Raw genomic sequence first — 11154 nt, 5'->3', positions numbered from 1 at the left:
TGTGCATGTATGTGCATGTGTGTGTAAAAAAAAAGAAAAAAAAAAGAAGCAAGAGCTTTTGTTTGTATAGGCTATTTAGAGGTATATGTTTGTCGAACGTCCATGTAGTTTTGTGTGTGTGTGTGTGTGTGTGTGTGTGTGTGTGTGTGTGTGTGTGTGTGTGTGTGTGTGTGTGTGTGTGTGTGTGTGTGTGTCTGTGCGTCTCAAAGGGAGAAAGAGAAGTTATACAAAAGTGTGTATGTATTTGTGTGCACACTGGCATGTGTGAATGAGAGAAAAAAGAAGAAAGGAGAGCATAAAAGGAAATAGAAAGAAAAAAGAATGTCTGTGTGTGTGTGTGTGTGTGTAAGAGAGAGAGAGAGAGAGAGAGAGAGAGAGAGGCCAGCACAGTCAGTTCTGATAACAGCAACAGTGGGAGGAGGAGGATGAGCAGAGGCACCACCCCTTTTTCTCCTTCAGCTATAAATAAGAGGTGGGTTTTTTTGCTCCACACTTCACTTGAAGGATGAGAGCTTTGAAACACCTTAAACATCACTCCAGGACCAATTTGGTAAGTACAGTTTTAACACACAAGTTTTAACACTATAGGTAACTGCATTGCAGCTTTACATTAAAGTTTGTTAATTGCAGCGGGAAAAAAAAAGTTTCACTTTTTATTTAATGTTTCTCTGAAAATGGGACACCTGACAGGAAAGTGACAGGAGTATATCCATCGCTGATAAAGGACATACTCCATCTTTCCGACATACTCCTCGCAGTTTTAATCAAAATTTTCTATCATCTCTCATTCTCACTCATACATACTCATATATGCATCATGTGTTCATATCATTGTTGTGTTTATATTAACATTCAGTTCAGCTCTGCTCTTAGTGACAGTGCGCCTATCCTGCCTGACTGCTTTTCTTTCATTTGTCTTTCTGTCTTTCATTTTCTCTGCCTTTCATTTTGCCAGTTATTTTCTCTGTTCCTTCTCTTTCCTACTCCCTCCCTTCCTGCTCTTGCTTTTTTCCCACCCTCTATCTCTCTTTCTTTCTGTTTCAGTCTCTCACTCCCCACAACCCCTCCCACTCTGTCTCTCTCTTTATCTGTCTCTTGTACTCTCTGTTTCTTAGTCTCTCTTCCCCCGCCATCCCCTTGTTTTTTCCTCTCATGCTTTCTCTATTTATGCCTCTCTTTATCTTGCTCCCCTTCCTCCTCTCTCACCCTCTCTCGCACCCCTCTTCATTTTCCTCTTTCATGTGTTTTCTCCATAAACAATCACTCTCCTTCTGTTTCATTCTCTTTATTGCACTTATCCAATCATCTGTCCCACATCGGCTTTAATACAAATAATTATAAATGATCTGCTTATCAGGTCATTTAGTTTTCCTTCTTGCTTTCTCTCACTTTTCTCTGTTGCTTTTCCTCCATGTTTCATTCATCTGTCATTACAACTATTTCCCCTTTGCAGACAAATGCAATTTGCATTTGCACATATTCGACTGGCCTCTTATCCATTCATTTTAAGGTAAATTGTTAAAAACAATTAAAAACAGCTTTAAGTGTTAACAATACTTTACTCTGTCCACAGTGTGTGATTGATCTGCTACTCCTACATGGCTTGTTTACAGGTGTTTGTGGTATATTCCAGTGACCTCAGAGATACGATATTAAAATATGCCACATTCACATCACTCTGTAGGAGAGGGTCACATAATTTTTCTAGCAGCAGGACCCTTTATCCTGAGTCCTAGGCCAGTCTGTATTGTGATCACTGAAGCTTGCTGCAGTTCAACTTTATATCTGAAGTAGAACTTTATATTAGGAAGTTTCTTTTTAATAGATTTAATGCAAGCATTTCCTCCAACATAAAGAAGGTGACATCATTTTGGGACAATATTGTGTTTACACACCATGTCATTAGGATCATGCATCTTTTTATTAGTGAATTTTTTTTATTTTATTAGCTGTGTTTTGATTTTCTAGAGTGACTCTGATAACCTTTTTATCCATGATACTGCCACTGTAGATCAAACCATTGTTTAGGGAGAAAACTGGACAATGGAATAAGTTTTTCACCTTTAACCTTATTTTTTAAAACACGATCCAAGATTATAGCAAAGCTTTTTGTTAATAATGTGTCTAAAATCTATAGCTTATAACTCAACAAAATAATCACATTGCTGAGTGTTTTGTATTTTGTTTAATTTAATATTTGAGCTAGAATAGAGGAGTGCCACTTTAACTGAGTGCCACTTTACCTGACTGTGCTCTCTCAGTTTTCCAGTTTGTTAATACACCCAATCACTGTTCATGAGCTTCCAGAAATGTATGATTTTTAAACTCATGCACCATTTATGCACAAACAAAAAGCTATATAGTTTTTACTGAGTCTTGAGCGCCTGAGTTATATGGATCTGTGATATGGATTTAGCTAAAACAAAACAAAACGTGTCTAGTTGCCTAACATAGAAGCCACAGGTAAACACAGAAGTTTGGGGCAAAAGTAGCTCAGTGGTTAATATACTTGACCGTGCAGAAGATTGCAGGTTCAAACCCTAAGACCACCAACCTGCCACTGCTAGGCCCTTGAACAAGGCCCATTACCTTAGTTGCTCAGGTGTATAATGAGGTAAATATAAGTAACACTGGATAAAGGTGTCTGCAAAATGCTGTAAATGTGATGTACATTAACTGAAATGTTGTGGAGAGTCTATTAACTATGAAAGCCAATGAGAAAGGACCCATGGAATTTTTCAGCTCTTTACCTCCTATATATAACTAAATTTAACACACTCTTAGTCCTTACTAAACAGATTTGCTTTTGGCTGTCTACCCATGGTAAATAACAAGCATAGATGTATATGTGTATAAACATAAAAGGATTTATTTATTGGGGGGATAGTTGGCATTGTTTTTTGTTAAAGTAAATTATACAACAGTTAGTTTTGACTGAATAATCTGACTGGATGAGATGGAGTGGTGATAATGAATGGTAACACTATTGTCCCAGGTGTTCTACAATCGTTAATTACATTAACTGTCGGTTACAGCATGGGTAAAAGTGGGTCTGTAAGGTCCACCATACTGTAGAGAGAGCAACTGTCTTACAAAAAACATATCCAAAACCAGCCACAGAAGTACTCAGCAGGAAATCACATATAGCTAATGTACAAAGCTAACTAGCTTGTAACAGAAGCCTGCATTCCAAACCTCTCCCAACCCCTTATCAAGGGCACTACTTTGTTGGCTGGGGTGGGTGGGTGTGTGTGTTAAAGAGACAATAAATTGTACACCCTAATACGCTAGCTTTCCATTTAACATTATTTGGGGTTCAACCCCAGAACCTGGAAGTGAACTGAGCTGATATATTTGAAAAGCAGGATAAGTGGAAATATAAAAAAAACAATCATGAGATTTACAGGACTGTCCAACATCTCCATGTTTTATATTCCTCATTTAGTACTGGTTAGAATTTTAAACTACTTTCACCAATGTAAATTACACTGTTGGTTACTAACTGTTGGTCGCTTAGGATGTGTCAGCTATGCTATATCCAGCAGTACAAACCCCCCTCTCATGTGATATTGCTTAAATATGTCACCTTGGCCTGTTATTCCACTCATTTTCCCTTATTTCACATTTATGCTGATGCACTAAATGTTCTGATTTTACAGTAGTGCCTGTTGCCACGACTGTTGTTTATAGCCATGTGATTTTAATATTATGTTTTTTGACTGTATGTCATTTGTTATCTTGAAGGAGGAGCAGGCAGTTCCTCTGGTGCACTGCTACAATGAAGTGATGGGGAGTGTTGTGGACACTGGCACACAGACTGATCCAGTAGTGGTTCTATCCTTGGCTCAAGCAGCTGTGCTGGGCCTCATATCTCAGAATGAATTCTTTGGCACCACCATTGCCCCTAATGGCTTTTACACAGGAGAGGCACGTGACTGCCCCCCTCCACCTCAAGAGGCAATGGAATATGAGTATTCAGACCAATTAATTGGTGCAAATGGAGACTACCTACCTGAGCCCAATGAAGGGAATATGAGGGCACATGGACATTTAGGGGTGGAGAAGAGGCGTTCAGGACCTCGGGTAAAGGCCAAAAGGCACCAAAGTGAAAACGATGAGGCAGAAGTACTGGCTAAGAAGTCCTTAGATGTACAGACTTGGGTAAAAGGAGAACAGCCTGAATATTCCAGCCCCTGCTACTACTCAAATAATCATTGCAATGACAGTGAGTCTGAAGTATTGGATCTTGCCCCTCACAGAATAATGTTAAAGGAGGAGCAAAATAAAGACAGCCCTAAGCCTGCAAAGGAGTCACACAAGCAACAGAGTGATCCAGATTCATACATACCTCCACAAGGCGCTGATCACACACAGGAAAGAGAAGCACACAGACAGCCTGTGGAAGGTAGCACCAAACAGGAGGGACCAGATGAGCAAAGAGCACTGAATCTTAAGACTCCCGAGGAGGAAGTGAGCCCAGCAATGAGACGCTACTATGAATCAAGTGTTTTGACTTATGAGGCTGCTGAGCCAGATCAGACAGCAGCAGAATATGATGATAGTGTACCAATAGCAGCATGGGCAGATGGTGAAAATCCTGTGGCCCGCCGTGTGCAGATTGACCGTCTGGATGTCAATGTGCAGATTGACGAGTCCTACTGTGTGGATGTGGGTGAAGGCCTGAAGCGCTGGAAGTGCCGAATGTGTGAGAAGTCATACACGTCAAAGTACAATTTGGTAACACACATCCTGGGTCACAGTGGGGTCAAGCCACATGAGTGTCTGCACTGTGGAAAACTGTTCAAGCAACCAAGCCACCTACAGACACATCTGCTTACTCACCAAGGCACAAGGCCACATAAGTGCACTGTGTGCAAGAAAGCCTTTACACAGACCAGCCACCTCAAGCGCCATATGCTGCAGCATAGTGACATCAAGCCATACAGCTGCCGCTTTTGCGGACGTGGGTTCGCCTACCCCAGTGAGTTGCGCACACATGAGGCCAAGCATGAGAATGGCCGGTGTCATATTTGCACACAATGCACCATGGAATTCCCCACCTATGCTCACCTCAGGCGGCACCAAATCAGTCACCAGGGGCCTGCTGCCTTTCAGTGTAGTGAGTGCCACAAGAGCTTTGCCTACCGGAGCCAGCTACAGAACCACTTAATGAAGCACCAGAACATGCGGCCCCACATTTGTTCTGAGTGTGGCTTAGAGTTTGCGCAGGTTCACCACCTCAAGCAGCACCTGCTCACACACAAGGTACTAGCACAGCAGGCCCTTGAACACAAGGTACTTTTAAGCTCAGTTCCTTACTGCAAATCCCAATTGTTTGGAAGATTTTTGACTTATACTCTTCATCCTTCATTTCTTTCATAATACAGATAATAATAATAATAATAATAATAATAATAATAATTATTATTATTATTATAATAACAATAACATTAATAATAATAATGTTTTAGTAATGATTTTAGTGTTTCCTCAGCTCCCAGCACACCTGAGCTAACTAATCTGTTAATTAACAGTTTTATCTTAATTGAAGAGGGTGTGATAAAGGAGGGAAAATACTAAAATGTGCAGGCCAGGGGAAGGTCCAGGACAACCACTGCTCTAAGTTAGTCCTTACCCTTTCTGTCCGTCAGACAGACAGAGTCCCCAATGGAAAACCCAAATGGAAATTGTAAATTACTCGTCAAATTACATTTTTCAGCTACTGTATAGCCCTTCTACGTTTTATTACAAGCATTAATTGGTAGTTAACATTTTTCCCTGTATTTATGCTGTGCTGTGATTTTTTTTTTTTGCCCTATTACAAAACTTTTTGTAAATAGAATTGGTCAAATGCATAAGCCAAAAAATTCAAATTGCATTAGTATGATAAATATTTGACTTATCATTACACTTATCTCAAATTTCTAATTAGGTTAAAATTAGGTAATTAAGTTATGTGACTTTCCAAAGATATATAAAGTAAGGGAATTATATCATTCACAGGTCCATATTATCGGACGTTAAGCATTTTATGCAACCCCATTTTAATTAAAACACAATGCTATTAATTTATTTTCTGGAATCCAAAAAGAAAAAAAAAAATCTATACATTAGAAATACGTTAGTAGTACAAAGCAGACTGAACTTTACATCCATCCATCCATCCATCCAGTGTCATTTGCTCACTTCATGCCTGCTTGATTGAGAATTTCCTAGTTTCAGTCATTTTTAAGCAGAAGTAAACAACCCAGCTTCAGAAAGTAAAAGTCCTGCCACATATTTGTTCCAGCTATTACCTATACCAACTGATTCTCATTAGCACAACTCTTCAGCTAGTTGGTGTAATCACCTGCTTTGTGCATAGGGAGATACATGAATATTGCACTATATGCTAAAACCATAAACTTGCACCGGTTGTAAAATTATTTAACTAGTCAATCCACTTATCTTAAAATTAGGTTTAATTAGGTTAATTAGGTAATTGTCCTAAATTACTTAAAGTAAGCACATTACCTAACTTTTTAAATGTTACTTGACATCAAACATGAAAAACGATTTGATTAAAATTAACAAAGTATGCATGTATGTATTAGCAAACATACATGCATACATATACATACATACACTGATCAGCCATAATATTAACACTGATTGGCAGTTATATACTAGTGAACTGGTGAGATGATACTCCGCCGATCCCGGCCTCTCAACTTCCCAGATCCCAATCGAGAATCCATATGATGTACTGAACAAACAAGTCTGATCAATGAAAGCCTCACCCATCAACCCACAGCAGTTAAAAGATCTGCTGCCTACACACCGTCACAGGTCTTGTGGAGTAATGCCCCAGAGGGCCAGAGCTGCCCAGGGAGCACAAGGGGATCCTACATAATATTGAACATAATGTTTTGTTTTGTAATGATACGGCTGATGAATGTACACATCCACACATTCATACAAACAAAAACAGGGTGTCCCAAAACTCTCCATACATATAGGAAATTGATCCCTTTTTTTAATCAAAGTGTCACTTAATTTACCAGAAATGGTCTACACATTTGCAATATCATTGAAAACACACATATACTAAGATAGTTGCAAGAGGGTCAGCCTCTTGCTTGAGCTCATGTGTGAGAGGATGCCTCATTGGCTGGAGCTAGTTTGGAGCAGTATGAAGCTCATATAAAGCTGGAGCATCCTCAAATGTAATTTCATTACATTGTATTATGATAACTGCTGGCAGGGTGATTATGGCGTGCACCCTTTTGGTCTTCCTGCTGTGCAATCTGTCAGAAAAAGGGTGCTGAGACATATGCAAGTAGTTTTGTTGAGGCTTGCAATCAAATCCAAACCTTAAAAAAAAATTATAAACAGAAACAGGAAAGAGGTCTGGCGATAAGCCCATAATTTTTTTATGGGTAAAATCCAAAACACAGAAATCAGGGTAAAAAAACAAAAAAAAAAACAGAACTGAACAGCACTGGAATATACGCCATGGTAAAATCAGTTAATGTTACACTGACCATTTACTTTGCACCACAACAGAGAAACATGTGAGAAACAGAGAAAAAAAAACTAACTGAAAGTATAGATATTATATAAACTTATGATTATTTTGAAAGAGATTCTGCAAAAAAAAAGTATTACTTATAGAGCATTTCTTGGGACACCTTGTGTTAGTAGCCCAAAAGGTAACCATTCTCTTCATATAGAGAGATCATAATCCCAGAGATTGTTCTACTATAAAATAAGTAGAGTCCAGATAAATATAATTCTTCTAAAATTATTCGCATAAAATTAATGAGATGAGCATTTTGAACCACACCTTCCATTTCCTTAGTAAACCTATACAGAACAAGAGTTGATATTAATTGTAGGAATCGAATTGTTCTTAACGACAAAGGAACAAAAAAGTAATTTTTTGGTTCTCTCTCTTTTAAAGGGTATGAAAGAGTACAAATGTGACGTGTGTTCTCGTGAGTTCACCCTGTCAGCCAATCTAAAGCGGCACATGCTGATCCATACCAGTATGCGGCCTTTCCAGTGTCACATCTGTTTTAAGACCTTCGTACAGAAACAGACCCTCAAAACCCACATGATTGTCCACCTTCCTGTCAAACCCTTCAAATGCAAGGTGAGATAGCAACAACTTTGCAGGATTTTTGCATGTTTAATTAGTCACAACTGCTGTTTTAAATTAGTATTTATTTATTTTTTACCTACTTCAGTCTATACTTCAGGTTAAGCAAAAGATTTCTTCACTAAGACTTTGGGTTCAATTTTGTTTTAAAGGTATGTGGGAAATCATTTAATAGAATGTACAACCTACTTGGCCACATGCACCTTCATGCTGGTAACAAGCCCTTCAAGTGCCCCTACTGCAGCAGCAAGTTCAACTTAAAGGGGAATCTCAGCAGGCATATGAAGGTGAAGCATGGCATTCTAGATGTCTCACCAGATGGGCAAGGTAAGAATATGCTTGTTTAGGGCTGCCCTGAAACTGTTATTGTGCCCTCTTGTGTACATAAGTGGCATGTATTAAATGAATGATTTAAGGTTTTAATAATTGTCTTGTATATTCAGACAGCCTCCCCGATATGGAGGGCCAGGAAGACTATGAGGAAGACAGCTTTGAATACAGTGAAAGAGAAAATATGGCAAGCAGCAACACCCAAGACCTGGCTAAACTGGCCGAGATTGGGTATTACAACTATACGAAGGCTGCTACTTACTACACCACAGCATAATGCACTGTGAGACACTCACTCACCGATAGCCTGTTTTTTTTTAAGCCTCAAGGTTTTAACATGGACTAATGATTAAATGGTTACCTGGTGGTTGTGCACTGGTATTTTAATTACTCTATAAGAGGAAATCATTCATATGCCTCCAGATCATTAGAGATTGACAGGTTTCATGATAGGTTCCAATGTGTGTATAATACTACAAGTATATTTAGGTTTCAAACAGGGGGAAATCAGCTAAAGGTCATCAGCTAAACATTCATCGCGGGAAAATGATCTAAAGCCATACACAGCTTTGGAAAGTTTTCAAAAATAACACTTCTGAGACTAATAAAAAAAGAAATTCGGCACACAGAGGTGCACTGGGAACACTCCTCAGCCCTTTGGAAATATCCAAACCATGTAATACTAAACCATTAAAGCTTCTACAAAAACACAAAATATAATGCACAATAATAAATTTTATATTTAACATGAATTCAAAAATAAATAAATTAATTAATACAATTGTTTAGGAAGAAATGCTGGAATCTGGTGAACTAACTTTTTGTAAATCATCTACCACGTCACATGTAAACCCAACTATTTTAATAGGAGGCTTGATTTGCCTAATTAATTGTTTAACAACATTCACACCCATCAGTTTTAACTAGAACGATCAATACTAATATTTTTTTCAATATTAGCATTAGCTAAATTAGGGAGCCGTCTTAGCATGTGGGTGTCTAAAATTCTAGGTACTGGTACCACATCATTCTTAAATATTAGATGTGATGACCCCAAAGTGTAACTGCATTTAGTAACTGACACACCCCATAGAGATTACTTTAGAAATAACACCATTACTTCTGATACTCAAGTATTGCACATTTTGCTCAGAAAATGCTAGCAATACATTACTGTGATTAACAACCACACTTTTATTTCTTAAAAAAAATATTTAAAATATTACAAATATTTAAGTTTTGATTTTTTTTTATCTGTAGTGCTATGAAGTGGCATAGCAGAAATGTATTGAACTTGTTAGGGAAGTGTTGTTTTAAATCTGATGATGCCACAGGCACCCTTGACTGGGAGACCAAGAATGCCAAATTGGCCATTCTCAGAAAAGGTGGAGTCTCATTGTCTCTCTTTCCTATCAATCAAACCCAGTAGGCTTACATGACATTGTGTTATTCTGACCAATTATGTTAGCACAGCTATTCCTTGCACAGATTACATCTAGACACAGAAATTGGCCTAGGCTTCTTTGACACTCTAGCTTTGACCTGGAAGTCGATCAGCGGAAGAGCCACTAACAACATGGCATCGTTATCTGCCTTTTGATAGCAACATGAATTCAAGGGACAGCATCCCCCTCATTTGTACAAAAAGTAAAGTGTACAGCATATACAAATACAGCAATACTTCGTTCCCCTGCCATGCATTTATAATGGGACATGGGCAGTAGTCAATTTAAATGGCCTAGTGCATGCAAACTTACTAACACTAGGAAATCAGTGTAGTGAACTGAGAGTTCAAAAAGATTTAGTCAGCTGGTTTCATGTAGTACAGTTTCTATAGCAACAGGCCATTTGTGTTAGGAGCTGCTATCAAAATTAGGCAAGGTGCAAAATCTTGTTTGATTTTAATTGTGTAGTACAAATTAATTATTAATCCCATTCCAGACAGTTTTATATCATGTTTGACATATTTGAGCCATTTTTAGTTTGCAATGTTATTCTTTATCATCAAAATTCCATTTTCTTGGGATGCTTGTAATGTACCATTATTAGTCTGGTATAATATATCTGGGTAAAAATGTTAGCTTTCTCATTAAAGCTAGATTACATGGTTCTTACCACATTAATTCAGGGGACCATACAAGGAACACATTACCCCATAATTCGTAGGACTTCTATTTGTCTCCAGGGGTAAATGTAAATATCAAGCCACAAACAATTTTCCCCACCCCGCATAACTATATTAACCGTCCCTGTGTAACACTGTGTGGAATACATTTTTTTCATATGGAGATCTACAGTGATGAATTACAGTCTGCAGAGGTGTGGCAGGGCCATAGATGCAAGGCACAATGACTATAAAGTTAAGCAATTTTTAAAAACATTTTTTCTTTCATGTCCACTAAACAGCTACCTGGTCAAGGCTACATGTTGTAACAGCACAAAATGGTCCAAAATGGACATTTCTACTGTTTTAAAAGCTGTCGTTAAGGCTTGAGGTATCCTGCCATACTAAGCAGGGCAAGTCTTGTTTAAGTTTTGTATAAGCTTTGATTTTGTTTGCACATCATTGTACATATGCTGTTGATAAAGTTCTATGTTAAATGTTGTGCTCTGAACAACACTGTATATTAATAAATTTACCTTTAAAACTGTCATGTTCATGAGAAGCAAAAAAGAGAAGACAA

The 11154-nt window shown here is 38.2% G+C and overlaps 1 protein-coding gene across 2 annotated transcripts; it reads left to right on the top strand.

Moving 5' to 3' along the window:
• The first annotated feature begins 505 nt into the window (after positions 1-505).
• znf710a (zinc finger protein 710a) lies at positions 506-11121 on the top strand. Of its 2 annotated transcripts, none has more exons than XM_053501171.1 (5): positions 506-550; positions 3745-5265; positions 7943-8134; positions 8293-8467; positions 8584-11121. In XM_053501171.1, the coding sequence occupies exons 1-5, from the start codon at positions 506-508 to the stop codon at positions 8745-8747; spliced, it is 2097 nt and encodes a 698-aa protein (XP_053357146.1). In that variant the 3' UTR covers positions 8748-11121. The 2 variants fall into 2 exon arrangements, with proteins under 2 accessions (XP_053357146.1, XP_053357145.1); XM_053501170.1 differs by having other exon boundaries at positions 3745-5295.
• Positions 11122-11154: the final 33 nt, after the last annotated feature.

This window comes from Clarias gariepinus, chromosome 7 (assembly GCF_024256425.1).
Source record: "Clarias gariepinus isolate MV-2021 ecotype Netherlands chromosome 7, CGAR_prim_01v2, whole genome shotgun sequence".
Lineage (NCBI taxonomy): Eukaryota > Metazoa > Chordata > Actinopteri > Siluriformes > Clariidae > Clarias > Clarias gariepinus.
The sequence above is the reverse complement of the archived record's forward strand: the minus strand, read 5'-3'. Positions and strand labels throughout refer to the sequence as shown.